General features: G+C 44.2%; 1 protein-coding gene across 2 annotated transcripts in view; it reads left to right on the top strand.

Moving 5' to 3' along the window:
• ASAP2 (ArfGAP with SH3 domain, ankyrin repeat and PH domain 2) overlaps positions 1-22,247 on the top strand; it is a 183,449-nt gene that overhangs the window by 64,586 nt on the left and 96,616 nt on the right. For both annotated transcript variants that reach the window (XM_054022672.1, XM_054022673.1), the window contains exons 4-6: positions 807-881; positions 4,393-4,442; positions 21,384-21,513. In XM_054022672.1, coding sequence (XP_053878647.1) covers positions 807-881; positions 4,393-4,442; positions 21,384-21,513 — 255 coding nt within the window. The remainder of the gene's footprint in view (positions 1-806; positions 882-4,392; positions 4,443-21,383; positions 21,514-22,247) is intronic.

Below are 22,247 nucleotides of genomic sequence, written 5' to 3' on the forward strand. Positions count from 1 at the left end.
ATGTCATCATAAAATCTTTAGTACCTTTCCAAAATTAATATTTTTTCTGTTTAAAAATAAACGGTTCTTGCATACTTCCTTGAAAACCTACCCCTTTAAGAATGCATGTTACATATATTATATATCCAAACCAGCAGTCTTCAAAGGGCTAGATTCTGCCTCCTTTATGTTGTATAGTACCTTACTCTGTTAGTATTCCCAGCAATATAAATAGGAATTACTGCAGCATAAGGCACTAATCAACATGAGTAAGGGTGACAGTCTCTCATGTTAAATTGATAATCTGTAAGGTCTTGGTCCTGCAGAGATTTGATATGTATGTTTGATTATGTGTTAAGTAGTTCCATTGAGTTCGGTGGGACTGCTCCTGTACTTAAAATTAAGCATACACATAAGTCTATACTGATGTGGTTTAAGAGATTGGAAAATAGATGATCAGCAATAATAGGCTGAAATATATTAAACATAGAAAAAATTATATTAATATTATAATTTAAACAGACAAAAAGCAGATAGTGCAGAAATGAATGGACTCATTTTGCAATCTCTACTGTATGTTGTGCTTACTGCAATCCCAGCTGCAGACACTTTGTATGTTTGGTAGTGTTTGCAGATATGCGTTCTAAGGTTCAGTCAGATTGCATGTATCTTCGATTATTGGTTGTACTAATAAATACTTACTAAACAGTATTAGGAAGAGAAATTAAAACTTTTCAAATATTTGAGTGAAGCCAAAGAATGTACATTTTTCATTATAGTATGTTAAAAATCTTGAACTAAAGCATAATTTAACTTTTTTGTTACAGATTCAGAATATGAACAACATAATCACTTTCCCATTGGACAGTTTGCTTAAGGGAGACCTAAAAGGAGTAAAAGGGGTATGGTAATCATTTATTTCTGTTTTTATAAAGTTATTTTTGGTACAAATATATATGGCTAATGTACCAATTTAATTTTAGTTGAAAAAATACATATGCTAGTATGTATTTCACTCCATGCATCTGAAGAATTGAGGTTGTTTACCCACGAAAGCTTATGCCCAAATAAATCTGTTAGTTTTTAAAGTGCCACCGGACTCCTTGTTGTTTTCGTGGATACAGGCTAACACAGCTACCCCCATATGCTAGTATACTACTTCACTACCTGGTAACTAAGGAATGCCCTTGAAATCAGCTGTGAACTGAGTTACTTCTTTGCCCTTGTGGCTTAGCTATAGTACAGTGTGTAGTTAATTACAAAACCAAAGGACAAAGTTCCTTCAGAAGGTATAATAATCTTGAAGCTATGGTAGAAGATTGCAAGGATTGCACAGAGCTCAGATAAAATACATGGGGAGAGATGCTTAAGAACTTGTGTTTAATTTAAAAGGATTACTATGAACATTATATAGCATTGTAAATTTATTTGGAGCTTTACACTTGAGTAGGTGAAACTTTTTGTTTAGCATGAATAAATATAGAATTTAAACTCTGGATGCGTCCTGCCTGAAGTAATAACTGTGTCCTGAGTTGAATAAACTTAGAACCCTAATGCTGATGCATTTTTTGTAACAAATTTCTAAGCCAATGGCCTAGGAGTTTTTTTTTAGCTTAGGGTCTGGTTATTAGTGAACAATGAGGAAGCAACTGGAAGCAGTTGTTCTGAAATTTTTAAATTAAAGGGGAAAAAAACAGAACAAAAATCCTACAAAATAGGCTGTAAACTGCAGAAAGGTAAAATGCTTCTTTAAAAAACAAACAAACAAAAAAAAAAAACAGACAAAAATGGTTAGACCCTTTAGCTTCCTTCTAGTTATCTCAACTTTTCCTCCCCCTTTTACCTCTTTCTAACCCGTTCCTGCACTACAGGCCAATAACTGCAGCATATTTTTGTTTTCCTTCTTTCATAACTGAATTGGGAAAGAGAGCCGAGGTCCCAATCCTGCAAAGACTTAGCAAGTGTTTTAACCTTACACATTGTGTGTAGTCGGTCCAACTGACAATGGAACTATTCACAGTACATAAAGTTAAGCATGTTGCAGAATCAGGGCGTTAATGTGGGGACAAGAGACTCTCTTGTGTCCCTGTATTCTTGACTGCCTGAGACCATTCCATTTCAGTGTAATATTTGGGTATGTTTAACAAGATGAAATCATTTGATTTTTATTTTCACAACTAACCTGCAGAAACAAATGAGACACAGGATTCATATAATTCAGGATACTGTGCATAGCAGCACACTGTACAAAGCAGTCGATAGCTTTTTCATGCCTCACCTTTGATTTGGTGTTTGTTCAAGTGCAAAATCTGTTTATTACAATCCACTCTGCTGTATATGTTGGTTCTGTTAATGTTGTTATAAACAGGTAAAAAAAGGAGGAAGTAGAAATGCAGCAGAGCAAAAAAGAAAATATTGTCTTTGTTCTATAATGATTTGAAAGTGCTATGCTGATGGTTTCCTAAGCAGTCCTCCAAACATTTATGCAAAGGAGTAGCATTACTCATGAGTGTCCTTGATGCTAAGTATTTGGAGGACTGGGTAGGGTTACCATACGTCCGGTTTTTCCCGGACATGTCCGGCTTTTTGGTAATCAAACCCCCGTCCTGGGGGAATTGCAAAAAAGTGCCGGCCGGGCACTTCCCCTCCCGCGGCTGCTCTGCTCCTCCCCTGACTCTTCGGCTCTGTTTAAGAGTCGAGCTGCCCGAGCGCTATGGGCTTCAGGCAGCCCCCTTGCCTCCGGACCCCAGCCGCCAACCGGGCACTTCCCCTCCCGGGCTCTGGCGGCGCAGGGTCCAGAGGCATGGGGGCTGCCCGAAGCCAGTAGCGCTCGGGCAGCTCGGCTCTTAAACAGAGCCGAAGAGTCAGGGGAGGAGCAGAGCCTCCGGCCGTGGCGGCTCTGCTCCTCCCCTGACTCTTCGGCTCTGTTTAAGAGCCGAGCGCTACGGGCTTTGGGCAGCCCCCATGCCTCCGGACCCTGCGCCGCTGGAGCCCGGGAGGGGAAGTGCCTGGCCGGCGGCTGGGGTCCGGAGGCATGGGGGCTGCCCGAAGCCTGAGCGCTACCAGCTTCACGGTTTGCCGGGCAGCCTCCAGACCCTGCGCCCCCGGCTGGGCGCTTCCCCTCCCGGGCTCCAGCTGCGCTGGGGAAGCGCCGGCCGGGGGCGCAGGGTCTGGGGACTGCCCGGCAAACCGTGAAGCCGGTAGCGCTCGGGCAGCCCTTTTCGCGTGGCTGGGAGTGGGAGGGAGGAGGGGGCGGAGTTGGGGCGGGGCCAGGGCCCGTGGAGGGTTCTCTTTTTTTATTTGTTAAATATGGTAACCCTGAGACTGGGCCCTCAGTCTTTACAATGCTGTCGCCTTGGTCTGTGGCTTAAGTGAATAATTATGAGTATGGATTTCATAAATAATTGTTTTAAGGAAATGTGTGGTTTCTGCTATGTATTATCAGTTTTTTTTCTAATTTTGGTAGTTAGTAATATTGTTTGATCTATAGTGGGCTGATCTCTCTAATCATGTAATAAAACTTCAATCACCGAGCACATTAGATGCTAATAAAACAATTGAATGCCTTGTAAAAATAAGCACTTATCCAAGTTATCTTGTGCTCGGAGCCAAATCCTCTAGTTTGCTCTTTTTGAAGTCCAGGGAAATTCTGCATCTGAGTTAGGCTGCAGGATTTGGGCCAGTAGGGCCCAATCCTATTCCCACTGAAGTCAAATGACTAAGTCTTTTTTTTTTTTTTTTTTTTTTTTAATTAACAAGCATCCAAGTTTAATGTGGAGACCATATCCTGTAAGCCAAAAGCCTCTCCATAGGAATACAGGAGGTCTGAGCAGGTTCTGGTCACAAGCCTAATGACAAAGCAATGCCTCTGCTTCTTTCCCCTCTCAGTACATGTAACATTTAAAAACAAGGTGTCTTGGAAGTTCAGGCCACAGGTATTAAGTTCCACTTCATGGGACAGCCAGTTTCACCTCTTCCAATAAGACTTGATTGTACCATTTAGGCAAAGACTTTCAGATGGTGTAGAGCTGAATTGCCTCAAGGGCAGTTTTAGAGGCCAAATGCCTTTCTGAGCTATGCAGTGTGCAGGGGGAGCATGCACACTGCCACATGTTCTTTGTTTTTTTTTTAAGGATGCTGCATAATCTGTTCCCCATGCACACTTGCATGCAGCTATGCACTCCTGGAGTAGTAGTTAGGAAGCAGTCCTTACACACACCTGAGCTCTTTTTTTCCCAGCTCTTATGTGAGCTGCACAAAGGGGGAGGGGGAAGGGGAGAGGAAGGGCTCCTTGTTCCCTGTCAGTCCTGTACTAAGCACCCACAACAATGCCTGGGCCTGGGTGATTAGATCTACTGTGTTTTTTGTAGCAAATACTTAGCCATGTTAAATGTCTTTTTCCTATGTTGACAGGATCTGAAAAAACCTTTTGATAAGGCTTGGAAGGACTACGAAACAAAAGTGTATGTATTTCCTTTTTAATAAAAGTGTAAAGCATAATTTGAAATGTAGAGGTGGTGGTGGTTTATGTTATTGTAACACCTCGAGCCCCACCTGAGATCCTGAGCATAATTTCTTTCAAAGCATGTGCACAATACTGATCTATGGAAAAATTATTTTAGAATTCTGTAGTTGATAATATAACTTATGAATTAAGTTAATTATCATTTATTGTGCTATGGCAATGATGGTTAAAAAATGCGTTCCATTTTTGGTAAGCTTGTGTGCTTAATAATGTTCCCATTAGAGAGCAGTCATAACCAGTCCACCTTTATTACCCCCTTCACTGCATATGGGGAGAGGTACTGTTCTTTGAGTGCCTTCTGGAGAACAATGTCCACTGGGGTCCACTTGCCCCCTTTCTCCCTCCCCTAGTGGAGGGTTCTGAGGGTATAAAAGAGCAAGTGGTCCCAACCTCCCTTTAATTCCTTCTTAAACTACTGAAGGTGCAGTGAACTTGGATTGCATATAGTGTCCTTATCATTTCTGTCGTTTTTTATTTTCCTGCCTCCTTCTGCCTTTTCATGGACCATTTTCAGTTTAGTTAGATAGATTGTTGGTCATTTCATACAGTTTTTTTATTTAGAATAACAAAGAAGGTGTGAGTGTGGCATGGCTGAGTCTGGGCAGTCCAGAGAAGTGGGAAGGATGCCTCTTGTGCCCCCATTGATTATTGTGGGGTGGGACAGGACTTCCCAGGCTCAGTCAACTAAATCTGGAAATATGTAAGTCCAGCATCAACTCTGGACAGCTGCTAGCCTAAGTGGCTCTGTGCCTGGCTTAATTATGTCCTCCTCCCTTTCTTACCTGACTGGGCCTTGCACTGAAATTCTGGCAGTTGACTTGGCACTGAGGTTTCTGGACCCCTTTGGGGTGACGTCATTTGGTGCTGACATTCCATCATTGCTGATATAACACTGAGGTTGACCTTGTTCAGGGCTGAGATTCCAACACTATGGGCATCCCCAGATCCATCCAATGGCTATTATCCAGTGCCATGGACCCACTTGATGAAATAGAGAGACAGGGTTGGTGAAGTAATATCTTTTTTTTTTTTTTTTTTTTTGGACCAACTTCTGTTGGTGAGAGAGATCAGCTTTCAAGCCACACAGAGCTCTGTCTGGGTTGAAAACTTGTCTCTCTCACCAACAAAAGTTGGTATAGTAAATGTGTTACCTCACCCACCTAGTCTCTCTAATATTCTGGGACCGATATGGCTACATTTACACTGCATGTTGCCCATGGTAGTATCATTCCCACTACCGTCTGTGTTGTCGGAATCTGGTGCCAAGATTTTGATACTGTTGGCAGGTATACCATGTGCTTGAAGTGGATCAGTATCCGTATAACTGGAGTTAGATCCCCAGATCCTTTTGGGTCCACTGAGTCAAGTGCCGTGGATCCGGCACAATTTACTCCGGTGAGCCAGTTTCTTGACTTGGCGTGGTGCTGAGTATAAGTGGCACTAAAGTCGACCTTAGTTGACTTCGTGTATCCAACTGAAATAGCCATAAGATCCATCTCAGTCAACATAACTCAGTGCTTAGGCTCCACCTCTGTTATCGTGGGTAAACCATTTGTTAAACTGATTTAGTGCCTCGTATCAATGATACCCAGGTTGGTGGATTTGCCCAAGTCATTGGATCCAATGCCAGCGCAACTGACTTATCTGATGTGCCACTTATTAAAGGGGTGTTATACCATATTTCAGCATCCCCAAGGTTGCCTGATTTGTCATGGGTAGCTGCGTTTGAGTCCAAATATCCAGCACCCTTGATTTTCTGGCACCGTCAACTCTATACTGAGCAGTCCAATATTGAGTATCCAGCAACACAGGATCAGGAGAATCTGATGCTGTGACACTGTCTAACATAAGTGGTTCACAGATGGACTGAGTCTGGTTCTGAGAACCTGGCACCATTGCTTTTGGGTTTTTATAGGTGGCACCGTAGTCTCCTGATAATTTGGAGTCTACTGAGTTGGCACCCCTAAATGTTGGCATTGTGCCCCAGAATTTCTCCAGTGGTCAGATGCTTAGTTGCATGTTAAACTCTGTTCAGAGATGGTGGTTTAATCCAAGTCCTCGGTCATAGTTGACTGAGACTCTAGTCATTCCTTTTGTGGGAGTCTCTCCAGATGAAATCAGTAGAACTAACAAATTTTCAGGCTGACAGTTCTGAGGAGGACCCAGAATGGCCTTAGTCAGCTACAAAATTCTTCAACTGGGTTCCCTAAACAAGGTGTTCTTGAATGCCAAGACATCCTTGGTTCTGAAATCTTGAAAAAACTTTTCCCATTCTGAGACAGAGGTAGCTCCAGTGCCTATAATGTCTCCTTCAGTGTCACACCACTTATTGGTTCTGAAAGTGATTCAGACCTCAAAACTGGTGCTGATGGCCTGATTTTGAAACTGTCCAAGGCTGTTACTTCCTAGAGACACCTAGGTTTCAATTCTAGTTTCAATGCTTTGTTTTGGAAGACAGGCTATAAAGAGCTTCCCTAAAGTCCACTCTACTATTGTGATGGTGGATCACTGGGTCTGAATGCTTGTCCTATTTATATACAATCAATTATATATTGATATCCCCCAAACTTCAAGGAGCAACAGTTTAAAACAAATAAATACATCAATAATAAAAAAAGAAATTTTGGCAGCCACTGCTGGGATCACACTGCTTTGGTAGCAAAGGACTCAATTCAGGTTGAATTGGGCCTTCTGATGCCGCGTTTCTGATGCTTTAGTCCTGGAGCTTATTCTACTGCAGTGCCAGAAATACTTTAAAAAGAAGAACAGGAGTACTTGTGGCACCTTAGAGACTAACAAATTTATTAGAGCATAAGCTTTCGTGGACTACAGCCCACTTCTTCGGATGCATATAGAATGGAACATATAATGAGGAGATATATATATACACACATACAGAGAGCATAAACTCCCACCTGTTTATGCTCTCTGTATGTGTGTATATATATATCTCCTCATTATATGTTCCATTCTATATGCATCCGAAGAAGTGGGCTGTAGTCCACGAAAGCTTATGCTCTAATAAATTTGTTAGTCTCTAAGGTGCCACAAGTACTCCTGTTCTTCTTTTTGCGGATACAGACTAACACGGCTGTTACTCTGAAACTAGAAATATTTTAGATTTTCCTCCTCAGTTTGAACATTACAGGCTATTTGTTTCAGGTGCAGCTCAGAAATGTTTTCATGTTGTTGTAAATTTACCTGAGCTTGAATCTGCAGGTAGTGACCATGCCCTGTGCGAAAGCACTTCAACTTGTAAATTTGGGATTCTCAACTGAGATTGAAAACACTAGTTGCTCGGAATTGTTGGTTTGTAGTGCTATTCCTTGCTCGCTCAGCACATGAAAATTGTTATCTACATGGTGACATTGGTATCCTATTGCCTCTTTCTACAGGACTAGCTCCAACCCTGTATTATTAGTCCAACTAATCAGGGGTATCCACAAGATTATTTCCTATTTAAGCAGCACAGTGTTTTAATATCCTGACATGATTGTTTAGACTTCGGGGTTTGCATGCATTCGTGTCTGTATCTAGACTTTGGTCCACAGATAGGTTCCTTTTACACTGTAACTGTGATATACCTCCCTCCTAGTGAAAAAGTTTTTCCTAATATCCAACCTAAACCTCCCCCATTTGCTACCACTGAGAACAGTCTAGATCCATCCTCTTTGGAACCCCCTTTCAGGTAGTTGAAAGCAGCTATCAAATCCCCCTTCATTCTTCTCTTCTGCAGACTAAACAATCCCAGTTCCCTCAGCCTCTCCTCATAAGTCATGTGCTCCAGCTCCTTAATCATTTTTGTTGCCCTCCGCTGGACTCTTTCCAATTTTTCCTTCTTGTAGTGTGGGGCCCAAAACTAGACACAGTACTACAGATGAGGCCTCAGCAATGCCAAATAGAGGGGAATGATCACATCCCTCGATCTGCTGGCAATGCCCCTACTTATACAGCCCAAAATGCCATTAGCCTTCTTGGCAACAAGGGCACACTGTTGACTCATATCCAGCTTCTCGTCCACTGTACCCCCTAGGTCCTTTTCTGCAGGACTGCTACCTAGCCATTGGGTCCCTAGTCTATAGCAGTGCATGGGATTCTTCCATTCTAAGTGCAGGACTCTGCACCTGTCCTTGTTGAACCTCATCCGATTTCTTTTGGCCCAATCTTCTAATTTGCCTAAATCTCTCTGAATTCTATCCCTACCCTCCAGCGTATCTACCACTCCTCCCAGTTTAGTATCATTTGTAAACTTGCTGAGGGTGCAATCCACACCATCCTCCAGATCATTAATGAAGATATTGAACAAAACTGGCCCTAGGACCGATCCTTGGGGCACGCCACTTGATACCGGCTGCCAACTAGACATGGAGCCATTGATCACTACCCTTTGAGCCCGACGATCTAGCCAGCTTTCTATCCACCTTATAGTCCATTCATCCAGCCCATACTTCTTTAACTTGCCAGCAAGAATACTGTGGGAGACTGTATCAAAAGCTTTGCTAAAGTCAAGGAATAACATGTCCACTGCTTTCCTGTCAACCACAAAGCCAGTTATCTCATCATAGAAGGCAATTAGGTTAGTCAGGCATGACTTGCCCTTGGTGAATCCATGCTGACTGTTCCTGATCACTTTCCTCTCCTCTAAGTGCTTCAGAATTGATTCCTTGAGAACCTGCTCCATGATTTTTCCAGGGTCTGAGGTGAGGCTGACTGGCCTGTAGTTCCCAGAATCCTCCTCCTTCCATTTTTTAAAGATGGGCACTACATTAGCCTTTTTCCAGTCATCTGGGACCTCCCCCAATTGCCATGAGTTTTCAAAGATAATGGCCAATGGCTCTGCAATCTCATCCGCTAACTCCTTTAGCACCCTCAGATGCAGCGCATCCGGCCCCATGGACTTGTGCTCATCCAGCTTTTCTAAATAGTCCTCAACCACTTCCTTCTCCACAGAGGGCTGGTCACCTCCTCCCCATGCTGTGCTGCCAGTGCAGTAGTCTGGGAGCTGACCTTGTTTGTGAAGACAGAGGCAAAAAAAGCATTGAGTACATTAGCTTTTTCCCACATCCTCTGTCACTAGGTTGCCTCCCTCATTCAGTAAGGGGTCCACACTCTCCTTGACCACCACCTTGTTGCTAACATACCTGAAGAAACCTGTCTTGTTACTCTTAACTTCTCTTGCTAGCTGCAACTCCAAGTGTGATTTGGCTTTCCTGATTTCACTCCTGCATGCCTGAGCAATATTTTTATACTCCTCCCTGGTCATTTGTTCAATCTTCCACTTCTTGTAAGCTTCTTTTTTGTGTTTAAGATCAGCAAGGATTTCACTGTTAAGCCAAGCTCGCCGCCTGTCATATTTACTATTATTTCTACACATTGGGATGGTTTGTTCCTGCAACCTCAATAAGGATTCTTTAAAATACAGCCAGTTCTCCTGGACTCCTTTCCCCCTCCATGTTATTCTCCCAGGGGATCCTGCTCATCAGTTCCCTGAGGGAGTCAGTCTGCTTTTCTGAAGCAGGGCTTTGGAGCTGTGCTCCGGCTCCGCTCCAGCTCCAGGCAAAAACCTGCTGCTCCACTGCTCTGGAGCTGCTCCACGCTCCAGCTCCGGGCTCCGCTCCAAAGCCCTGTTCTGAAGTCCAGGGTCCGTATTTTCTTCCTTGTGTCAGGATCCTGAACTCAACCATCTCATGGTTACTGCTTCCCAGGTTCCCATCCGCTTTTACTTCCCCTACTAATGCTTCCCTGTTTGTGAGCAGCAGGTCAAGAAGAGCTCTGCCCCTAGTTGGTTCCTCCAGCACTTGCACCAGGAAATTGTCCCCTACACTTTCCAAAAACTTCCTGGATTGTCTGTGCACCGTTGTATTGCTCTCCCAGCAGATATTGGGGTGATTGAAGTCCCCCATGAGAACCAGGGCCTGTGATCAGGGCCGGCCTTAGCAAGGGCGGGGCCCAATTCCTCCTGCCGGGGTTGCGCGGTTTGGGGCCGGGGCCGGGGGTGCTCGGCCGGCACTGCTCGGCTGGGGCTGGGTCAGAGTCACTCGGCCGGGGACGGTGCCCCGGGGTCCGAGCCAGAGCCGCTGGGGCTGGGGCCGGAGCCGCTCGGGCCAGGGGTACTCAGCTGGGGCCGGAGCCACCGGGCCGGGGGTGCTCGGGCAGAACCAGTGCCCTGGGACCCGGGCCGGGCCGGGCTGCAGCCAGAGCCACTCGGCGTTGGGCCAGCGCCGCGGGGCTGGGGCCAGCGCGCTCGGCCAGAACCGGGGCCGGTGCCCCGGGCCCCGAGCCGGGCTGGAGCCAGAGCCGCTGGGGCCGGGGCCGGACTGGGCCGTGCCGCACCTCCCCGGAGCCCTCCTCGTGCCCACCGCCCCAGCTTACCTGCTGCTGCCCGCCTGCCCCTGCTTCTTTTCAGGCTTCCCGCGAACAGCTGATTCGCGGGAAGCAGGGGAGGGGAGGATGGGAAAGTGAGCTGGGGGCGGGGGTGGGGTGGACAGCTGCAGGGCCCTCTTAGGTGCGGGCCCGATTCAGCCGAATCGGCCTAAAGCCAGCCCTGCCTGTGATCTAGTAACTTCTGTTAGTTGCCGGAAGAAAGCCTCGTCCACCTCATCCCCCTGGTCTGGTGGTCTATAGTAGACTCCCACCACGACATCCCCTTTGTTGCTCACACTTCTAAACTTAATCCCGAGACACTCAGGTTTTTCTGCAGTTTCATACTGGAGCTCTAAGCAGTCCTACTGCTCTCTTACATACAATGCAACTCCTCCACCTTTTCTGCCCTGCCTATCCATCCATGACAGTACTCCCGTCTCGTGATTTATCCCACCAGGTCTCCGTTATTCCAATCACATCATAATTTCTTGACTGTGCCAGGACTTCCAGTTCTCCCTGCTTGTTTTCCAGGCTTCTTGCATTTGTTTATAGGCACTTAAGATAACTTGCTGATCGTTCTGCTTTCTCAATATGAGGCAGGAGTCCTCCCCTCTTGCGCTCTCCTGCTTGTGCTTCCTCCCAGCATCTCACTTACCTCAGGGCTTTGGTCTCCTTCCCCCGGTGAACCTAGTTTAAAGTCCTCCTCACTAGGTTAGCCAGCCTGCTTGTGAAGATGCTCTTCCCTCTCTTCGTTAAGTGGAGTCTGTCTCTGCCTAGCACTCCTTCTTCTTGGAACACCGTCCCATGGTCAAAGAATCCAAAGCCTTCTTTCCGACACCACCTGCGTAGCCATTCATTGACTTCCACAATTTGATGGTCTCTACCCGGGCCTTTTCCTTCCACAGGGAGGATGGACGAGAACACCACTTGCGCCTCAAACTCCTTTATCCTTCTTCCCAGAGCCATGTAGTCTGCAGTGATCCGCTCAAGGTCATTCTTGGCAGTATCATTGGTGCCCACGTGGAGAAGCAGGAAGGGGTAGCAATCCGAGGGCTTGATGAGTCTCAGCAGTCTCTCCGTCACATTGTGAAACCTAGCTCCTGGCAAGCAGCACACTTGTATATGTATAGATTACACTCTTAAAAACCAATAGTTACTGGTAAAAAAACCTCTATCTTCAGACTGTGTCATTAGGAAACTTCTCATGTAACCTTACAAATTGCAAATATTTTTTTTTTAAATGTAAATTATTTAAAACCAGTTCCTTTTTCTTACCTGCCAGGCCTCGAGTTCAGTGTTCTCCTGGACTGATGATACCTCTAATACATGACAGTGGAACTGGTCAAATTATGGCTGTTTGACTAGACCTGGGGTGAAGCATAGATTCTTTTTTGTTTTTGATTTTTCTGTCCCCCCCCCCCCCACACACACACACACTCTCATTGCTTTTCCCATGTGCTTACACACTAACAGCAGTCATGCAGAGGGAGCATGTGGAGAAGGAATGCATGTGTCAGAAAAACTGCTCAGACTTCCAGCAGGCAGACCATATTTAACAAAGTGGTGAGCCAAATCTCACCCACACATGTCAGTTTGATCAACCCTGTTGTGGTGTATTAGATATTAATGATGTGATATCAGCTCTTGCACCATAGACTTGCTGTAGTGTGGTGGTATTTATGCATTGATTTCTATTATGGTAGTGCCTCCAATGTCACCAGGCACATTCCGGACATCATATAAAACACAGTTCTTGTCCCCCAAAGAGTGCTGTGCCTAAGAAATTGATTTTAAACTATTTTTAATTTTTAAAAAGCATTTATTACTTTGTAAGGCAGTGAATATGTCTGTTAGTTCTGTGCTAGCAGCTCTACTGCTACGAAAGGAAAAACAATGAAAGCAGATGATGTTTCGACTATGGCTAACTGGTGCCCTCCTTCTCTCATCTGCTAACCTTCCCATTCAATTCTGAAAACTACAAATGAATTAATTACACTCTTCACTACACATTTGAAATACCCTTGCAAATAAACAGAACTGTTATTTTAATGTGTTCATGTGATTACAGGAATCAGTTAAGTGAGTTAAGGTGCATTACTTCAATGTGCAGAAACATGCACACTCATGGATGCAGATATCCACACGTTGTTCATGGCCTGTTTCTGCACCATTTGAAGTCAGTTGGAGAAGGCATAGGTTGTTACTGCACACCTAAATCTGTAAGGAAAATAAATGTTGCATGTGTTTATATAATGCTCTTTCCACTTGGGTAAATTCACTTGTTAACTTTTTTTTTTCCTTTTCTTTTCAAAAATGGCAAAGCTCAAACTGTTAAAACCATTTTAAGTTTCTGGAATGTAAAAGTATCTGGCCATGTCTACACTTACTAGAGATCGATGCTGCTGCAATCGATGCAGTGGGGATTGATTTAGTGTGTCTAGTGAAGACTCACTAAATCGACTGCAGAGTGCTCTCTGGTCGACTCCGGTATTCCAGAACAAGAAGATTAAGGTAAGTCGACGGGAGAGTGTCTCCTGTCGACGCAGTGCAGTGTAGACACTGCAGTAAGTCGACCTAAGCTATGCTGACTATGTTATTCACGCAGCTGGAGTAGCTTAACTTGGGTCGACTTACCGCGGTAGTGTAGACAAGGCCTGAGTGTCTGAAATTTTCTTGTAAAAGCCCTAGTCCTCGTCCATACTCCCACACTTGGACTCAGTAGATGGTTAAACAGTTTTTTCCATATTGCAGTATAGTTTTCCTTTTGGCCAAGTATAGTATAGTAATTTCAGGATATAGTGCTCCCTTGCTCTCCAGTGGGAAGGGAGGCCACTCTGCCTTGTTGTCTTGGGGTTTAGTCCTCTGCCTCGGGTTGCACCAGTGGGGCTCAGCCGTAAGCAGTCTAGAGCTCTGGGCCTGTCTGACAGAGGCAAACACACAGCCATGGTCTGGGCCCCTTGTCCCTGCCCCTGAGAAGGGCAGCACCCTGTGTAGTCTCTAGCTCACAGGCTCGCGATAGGGCTGACAGCAAGTAACAAACTAGGGCCCTAGCCCTTGGGCTGGGCTGGTAGCAGGCTGTAGCCTGAGCCTCCCGGCACAGGCAGCCGGCACGGACAACCAGCACAGGTGATAAGTAACAGTCAGCATGGATTTGTCAAGAACAAATTGTGTCAAACCAACCTGATAGCTCTTTGACAGGGTAACAAGCCTTGTGGATAGGGGGGAAGTGGTAGATGTGGTATATTTTGACTTTAGTAAGGCTTTTGATACGGTCTCACATGACTTTCTCATAAACAAACTAGGGAAATACAACCTAGATGGAGCTACTACAAGGTGGGTGCATAACTGGTTGGAAAATCGTTTCCAGAGAGTAGTTATCAGTGGTTCACTGTCATGCTGGAATGGCATAGCAAGTGGGTCCTGCAGGGATTGGTTCTGGGTCCGGTTCTGTTCAATATCTTCATCAAGGTTTTAGAGACTAGACATAAAAACATGATCTACGAGGGAAAATTGAAAAAATTGGGTTCGTTTAATTTGGAAAAGAGAAGACTGAGAGGGGACATGATAGAACCACCCTGACAGGAAGTTTTTCCTAATGTCCAATCTAAACCTCCTTCATTTTATGTACTTGATAACAGTTTTCAAGTACATAAAAAGTTGTTACAAGGAGGAGAGCAAAGAATTGTTTTTCTTAACCACTGAGGATAGGACAAGAAGGAATGGGCTTAAATTGCAGCAAGGGAGGTGTAGGTTGGACATTAGGAAAAACTTCCTAACTGTCAGGGTGGTTAAGCACTGGAATAAATTGCCTAGGGAGGTTGTGGAGGAATCTCCATCACTGGAGATTGTTAAGAGTAAGTTAGACAAACACCTGTCAGGAATGGTCTAGATAATACTTAGTCCTGCCATGAGTGCAGGGTACTGGACTAGATGACCTATCTAGGTCCCTTCCAGTCCAATGATTTTATGATTATTTTCAGTGCTGCTCTTTGGCTTGTCTGCAGCCCCTCATGTTCACAAAGTGTTTGGTGGTGGTAGCAGCATTCCTATGATGGTCAAGAGTTCACATGTTCACTTGCCTAGATGCCTGGCTGGTGAGAAGCTGGTCCTGGTCTCAGGTTCTGTCCAGCACAGCCAATATCCAGATAAGTCAATCCTGTCACCTACACAAAAATTAGAATGTATTGGAGTAGTCCTGGATTTTAGGAAGGCCAAGGCCTTCCAGCCATGGTTGCAATTTCAAACATTGTGTGCCATTGCTCTAGACTTAAAGGCACATTGTGGCACTACAGTACAGAACTCCCTAAAGCATCTAGGACACAAGACAGCATGTATTTACCTAGTGCAGTACTGCCAGACTGCACTTCAGAATGTTACAAGGTTGGTTAGTACTGGTGTATTCACCAATCTCTCATCATATGGACATGGTGGTCCAAGTACCAAATCAGGGTCTTGTCCTGTCTGGACTGGTGGACAGAACCCTCCAGTGTTTGTGTTGGACTTCACTTTGCTGCTCCAAAACAGATGCTCACCTTAGTTACAGATGCATTGGAACTGGATCTGGGGGAATCACTTGGGTGTTCTGCCGACACAAGCTCTTTGGTCTGCTTAGGATCTAAAGCTACATATAAATGTAAGGAAATTGTGAGCCGTCCATTTGGCTTGTATAGTGTTTCTTCTACACATTGAACAAAAGAATTTGATGGTGCTAATAGACAATAGAGCAGCCAGGTTTTATGTGAATAAGCAAGGAGAATCCCGATCAATGCATTTGTGCCAAGAAGCGATTCTCCTTGGTGATTTCCATATCACCACTTGGATCCACCTTCCAGGGATGCAGAATGTTCTGGCAGGCCACCTAAGCAGGTTGTTTATCATTCACCGTGAGTGATTCCTTTGTCCAGATACTGCCAGATAAATTTTCCAGCTCTGGGGAACTCCCACAGAAGCAACGGAGGCCAATAGAACATGTAATCAGTTTTGTTCCCAAGCCGGGTTATAGCCTGGGTTCTTTGACAAATGCTTTCCTATTACCATGATCAAATGGCCTGCTGTATGCCTCCCCTCTGGTTCCGCTCCTGCCCAAAATCAAACAAGACTAGGCTCACCTCATACTCATAGCTCCAGCATGTCCCCATCAGTACTGATTTTCAGCTTCAGTAGCCTTATTGGTCAAATCTCCACTGTCACTCCTGCTAGACACAGACATGGTCTCTCAGAACCAGGTTCTACATCCCAACCTGAAGGCCTTCCACCTGATGGTCTGGATGCTTCATGGCTGATGTAGTTGGAAGTGGTTTATTTTTAAGGGAGTACAGGAAGTGCTTCTGAGTAGTAGAAAGCCTTTGAATAGGGGTATTTACCTGTTTAAATGGAAAAGATTCTCCACCTGTTCCTGGCAAAAAAGCATTTTCATGGCTCGGACTGTTATCCAGCATATATTGAACAAATCTCTTGTTCCTGAAACAACAATGGTTAACTTTTAGTTCCATCAAAGTACACCTGATGGCTGTGTTGGCTTTCCACCCTCCTGTTGACAACTGCTCACTCTTCTCCCATCCTATGTCTATCAGATTTTTGAAAGGTCTCGACTGATTATATCCACAGGTACAGGAACTTAAATCTAATTTTAGGAAAGCTGATGGATCCTCCCTTTGAGTCACGGGTGACCTGTTCCCTGCTACACCTTTCAATGAAAGTGGCTATTTAGTTGCCATTGCCTCAGCCAGGAGAGTGGGGGAATTGCGAGCTCTAGTATCATAATCTCCCTGTATGGTCTTCTGTAGAGAGAGAGTTTTACTTTTGCCCTCACCTGAAGTTTCTTACTGAAGAGGTTTCCAGTTTTCACATTAACCAAGCAATCTATTTATTTACCGATCATCTTTCCAAAGCCTCATGCCCATAAAGATGAGTAAAAGCTCTACACTCTAGGTGGTAGAAGAGCTTTGGCTTTTTATCTGAACCAGACTAACCGTTTAGGTCTTTGGTGGAACTGTTCATCACAATTGCAGACAGAATGAAAGGCTGTCCAGCGTCTACCCAAACAGTCTCTTCTTGGATATCCACTTGTTTTCGATTATGCTACCAGCTGACAGATGTGATGCCCCAGAGAAGAGTTTTGGCAGAGTCAAACAGGTCTCAGGTAGCTTCTGCAGCCTTTCCCATCTTGGACATTTGCAAGGTTGCAACCTGGTCATTATGCCATACGTTTGCCTCTCATTATGCTATCTCTCAGCAATTCAGAGACGATGCCCGGTTTGGATGAGTAATCCTCTGTTCCCTATTCAAGTAGACTCCGAGCCAACCTCCAGTTTGTACTGCTTGAGACCTACAGTGGAATGGACATGTGCAGTCATGCAAAGAAAAAAGAGTTACTAATCTTTTCCCGTGATTGTTGTGCATGTTCATTTCATGATCCATCATCCTTCCCCTCTCTATTGGAGTCTATCCAGTAGGAAGGAACTGATGGGTGCCAGGGCCAACTCTGCCATTTACATCTGCGTGCAGTAGCATGGGGTAGCAGAGGGCGCTTGGGTTGCTCCGATGGGTACCACTGAGGGAAAAATCTGACAACTGGGCACGACGCACCTAGAGTAAAACATGTGTAACACATCTTGAAGAACAACAGTTACAGTAAAAGGTTAGTTAAAGGTTTCTGTTTCCAATATTGTACAGTAGTCACACTAAACATTTCTTCCATTTTGAGTGAGATTCCCTGTTCTTAAAATGGGAAATACCACTGCATAGATCTTTGAATATTATTGAGGAAGAAGAGGATAGATTTGGACATGACCACTTATATGTGCAGGACAAGAGAGGGACAGGCTGAAGATGACTTCTAGATTGTGGGTTTGGATAGAGGTGGTGTCAATAGTGATAGAAAATACAAGGAGAGGAATAAGCGTTTTGAACTTTTAAGTAGAGAGCAAGTCATACAAGAGGATATGTTGGAGAGTCAGACTGAAATGTGAGACTGGATTGATGGGGACCTGTCAGTGATTGAAAGGTATAACACGAGTTTTATAAAAGGAAATAGCCTTTGAAATACAAGTGATGGTGCATCTTCAACTCTATTACAAAAATAATCTACCTTTAAAAATGTGGTCTTTAGAGGTTAGAATGGATGTCTATTTTTGTTGCAATAGCTTATCTCCTCTAGTTTTTCATAAATTCACATCCATGTTGGTGTCAGAATGAAAGAACAATTAACTTCTTTGAAATAGTGATTTTTCTATGTAAAAGCCTTTAAGTAGTGACCTGCTTTTTCTCATATTTGAGCTCTAAAAGGCAAAATAAGCTTTTCAAGAGTATTAGAAGTCCTAGTTATCTAATTATCTAACTTTGACTCCAAAACTAGGAAAACAAATACAAAAATAGTGACATACCGTGAAAACTGGATAAGACATGTGATAGACCCAGGCCAGTTGGGTACAGCAGAATAGCAGAAGGCAGATATACTGGCCACTGGATTAACAGTTTTCTGTTCCCTGATTGACCAGAGCAGGGCCTGCTCCAGGCTAATGAGAACACCTGACTCCAATTAACCTGCAACGAGTCAGGTGAGGGCATTAAGCTAATGTGACCACCTGACTCTAATTAAGGCCCGCTGATACTATAAAAAGGGCTCACTCCAGTCAGGCAGAGGAGAGCTAGGGAGCCAGAGGAGAGGAAGTGTGGCTGAAGGGCTGGTTAATGAAGACACCCTCAAGTTATTGATAAGGGAGCCCTAAGGTAAGGGAGAAGCAGGAGAGCTGTGGGGAAGTGGCCCAGGGAAATGTAGCAACTCTGGCAGTGAAAGGTTGGCTGCCAACAGCTGCTACCATTAGGGTCCCTGGGCCGGAACCCGGAGTAGAGGGCGGGCCCGGGTTCCCCCCAACCTACCACTACTGGAACACCTCCTGGGAGGGGAAGTCAGTCCCCTGTCAGGACAGGAGGCTAAACTGTTCTAAAACAAGCTCTAGGGACAACAGAGACTGTGGGAGTTCTCTCACCAACCTCCTTGCTGGCTTGTGATGAAAAGGGCTCAGTAGACTGTAACCCTGGCCCTAGAGAGAGAAGGGCTATGTGGAGGGTCACAGAGAGCCACTGAGGCTAGCATATACCGCCTAGAAACGCAGGACCCGCGGGGACAAGGTCAGAGCTCTGCCACACATCTACATAGCTACTTTTTCATTATAGGTCTTCATCTTGCCCTTTCATGCAGAGTGGTTCTTTTCTTGTCTGCTATGCAGATCTCCACTCATTTTAGATTAGTCTTACCCTGCTGCTCTCTGAATGGGTTGCAGTGGGTTGATTTTAAACTAAGTGCAAATATCTACATGTGCATGTGAAGAAGGTGTCAGCATGGTAGCTGTGCAAACCCCTGCCTCTTTGTTGTGGTCAGTTGATTGTGACACTGTGTGTGTGTAAAGTTTGTTTTTTTTGTGTGTGTAAGGTTTCCCCTCCCTCCATCTGAATAAACTAGAATGAACTACAAAATATTTTGTTATGGTATTGAACAGTTTTTCTGTTGTGTTTTGGGGGTTATTACCCTTGTGTTTCTTTCTAAAATGTAATTGCTTCATTGCCTGGATAGTTTCGCATAATTGATCTTCTTGGAAAATCTAGGTTCATATTTTGTCCTGAGTGAGGACAAAATCAGATGTCAGTAGTTGTTGATGTAGACCTGATCACATTTCAATTAATTCAGTTCTCTCATTATTTTCACTGGGCTACTGTTGAAATTGAGAGATTTAAAAACGTTTTTTGGATACGGTATTTTCTCTCATGGTTGACGTTTTGCAACCCACCCATCTAGTTTCCCTTGTTGGCAGCAACTTGCATATGGACAGGCTACTCTGCCTACAGTGCCAAAAAAGAAACGAGAGCTGATTTCACTGTCTTCTGTGAATTCTTTGCATCAATCCTTTCCCCTTGTTCTTCATAACTGGTGCCTGGTTAATCCTTTGTTCCTGGCATATGGTTTCTTTGGGTAGATCTGTTTGTACCATTGCTGATATTATTCGCTTTTTCGTATTATTACATAGGCAATCACCATTTGAGATGCTGATATTTTTAGCACTTAAAATGATGGAGTCTTCATTTTGTTGGTTTACTTCCACATCATCTGGTCCTGGTGTTTACACTGAACATATAAAGGATCATCCAGCAAAAGCTTAAAAGCACTGGGCCTAGAGATAGGCTCTGTGACTGCTATGTAACCATAATGAAACAGGAATGCAGACTTTTCCTTGGCACTCCTCTGATTTCTTCCTCTGATGCCTGTATGGGATCATTCCTATCCATGACCTTAACCTGTGTGATTTTTGTCTCTCTGAAGTTTCCTTGAGCTTTTCACCTATGCATTCAGTATCAAGGCTCTGTCTGGCTCCAGAAAAGTTCTGGAGTGAGCTTTTGATTCATGTAAATGATTGTGTAGAATGTATATCCCCTGGAGAGGTTAGATGGCCCGGTGGTTTAGGGGAATGGTTCCCCCTTCTGAAGCTAGAAGTCATGCATTCAAATGTGTCTGTAGTGGGAGGAGTAAAAATTGCTCTCTTTATATTTTACAATGGTTCCTTCAGACCTTGAAAGCTATGAATCTCTGTGAAAGAGGGAGGAGTTTTTCTTAGGATATCCCTTCATTCCTGGAAAACTTCATAGGCTGAAATCCAGCTAGCATTTTGCAGTCTATGTCCAAGGATACTGGAAAATTGCAAGAAATTTGTTTTATTTGATTTACCAATAGGGAGGGTGTGGTGGGGATTAAATGTTTGTGTTCCAGAACATTTCTCAGCAGCAAGGTTGATGGAAAGATTAATTCTGGTATATCCCCTGGCTGCTTGGGGCTCAAGACGAGACACTTAATCATTCTCTTGAGAGAACATGCAAGTACAGAGCTTATTGATGATTGGAAATTCTAAACACATGCAAGTCATTTTACACTAAGTTCAGGTTCTCCATTTAGAGTAATGTTAAAACCATGTCATGAGAAAATACTGTAATTCTTGCTTCAATATCGTAGAACCCATGTTACACATAGGTTTCAGAAAACTGGCAGAAACCTTCAGAGGATCAAGGCACTTGGCTTAGCAGACTTTAAAATCTGCAACACAGCCAGCTGGCCGGCATCCCCAGTGCCAGCTGGCTCAGCAGCAGAAGAGATGGCAGCTGTGCTTTGGGAACCCTGCACACAGAGAGGAAGCCATGCTGACAGGGGAAGCTCTGAAAATCTAGTGACAGAATTAAGCTCTGTTAACCAAGATCAGTCAGTTGGGATTATGTATTAATTCGAATCATAAATGTGTCTTTTCTCTCAACGAGATAACTCTGTATTTTCCTACCACTTTTTTTTGAGTTCCTGTGTCAGTCACTCACGGTAGCACGGTTGGATTAGACTTCTATCACAGCAAGTCATTGGCTGTTTCTTGGTCACTATCAAATTTCAAATGAAATAGAAATTGGAAGTAATCTAAAATTTCCAGGACTACAAGTACACCATGTAGTGTACCTGATTTAGCTGTTCTTTTCCACGTAGTACGAAAATAGAGAAAGAGAAAAAGGAGCATGCTAAGCTACATGGAATGATCCGTACAGAAATAAGTGGAGCTGAAATTGCAGAAGAGATGGAGAAAGAAAGACGGTTCTTCCAGCTTCAGATGTGTGAGGTAAGGTTTAACATAGAATACAATTGTTCCATTAATATTCTTAAAAAGGAAATTTGAGAAAAGATAGATTCTGTCTTATGACAACTGTTGCATTCAAAGGAAACTTGAAGTTTTTTATTGGACTCAGGATATTAAACTTCTTCGCCCTGCCACACTAACTTCAACAAGGAATCTACATTCTCTGCTATTTCACGTACAAATACATTATAGAATCACCTATGTCTCATTCAATACGTTATTCACAGATGAAATTAAACAGTTAGTCTTCACACTACCACTACACCACAAATTATTTAGGGTTTAGGCCGCTATCTGTAGCAGTGGAGTAATATGAAAATCTCAGTTCCACATCATTGGGCTGGTATTGAAAAACAAACCGCCATTAGTAATGGACTTTGCCTTTCACATTCTTCATGATGATAGTAATAATGTAACAATGATTGTTTGTAATTGTGTAGCATTTGATGTACGGCTCCCATCCTTTTTGGTTTCATGTTACAGGGAGCCAGACTTTAAGACCCGGTTAGAAAATTGAGCCTCTTCTATTGAGACATTCTAGATCAGGGGTGGACAAAACTGATCTTCTGAGCCGCATACGACAATCTTCAGAAGTTTGAGAGCCTGGGTGCGCCTGCCAGGGCTTAGGGCTTCTGCCCCATGGGAGGAACCTGCCGGAGTTTGGGGCTTCAGCCCCATTCCTGCTGAAGCTCTGAGCCCCGGCAGGTGTGCCCCAT

Source organism: Malaclemys terrapin, chromosome 3, assembly GCF_027887155.1.
Source record: "Malaclemys terrapin pileata isolate rMalTer1 chromosome 3, rMalTer1.hap1, whole genome shotgun sequence".
In the NCBI taxonomy this organism is placed as follows: Eukaryota; Metazoa; Chordata; order Testudines; family Emydidae; genus Malaclemys; species Malaclemys terrapin.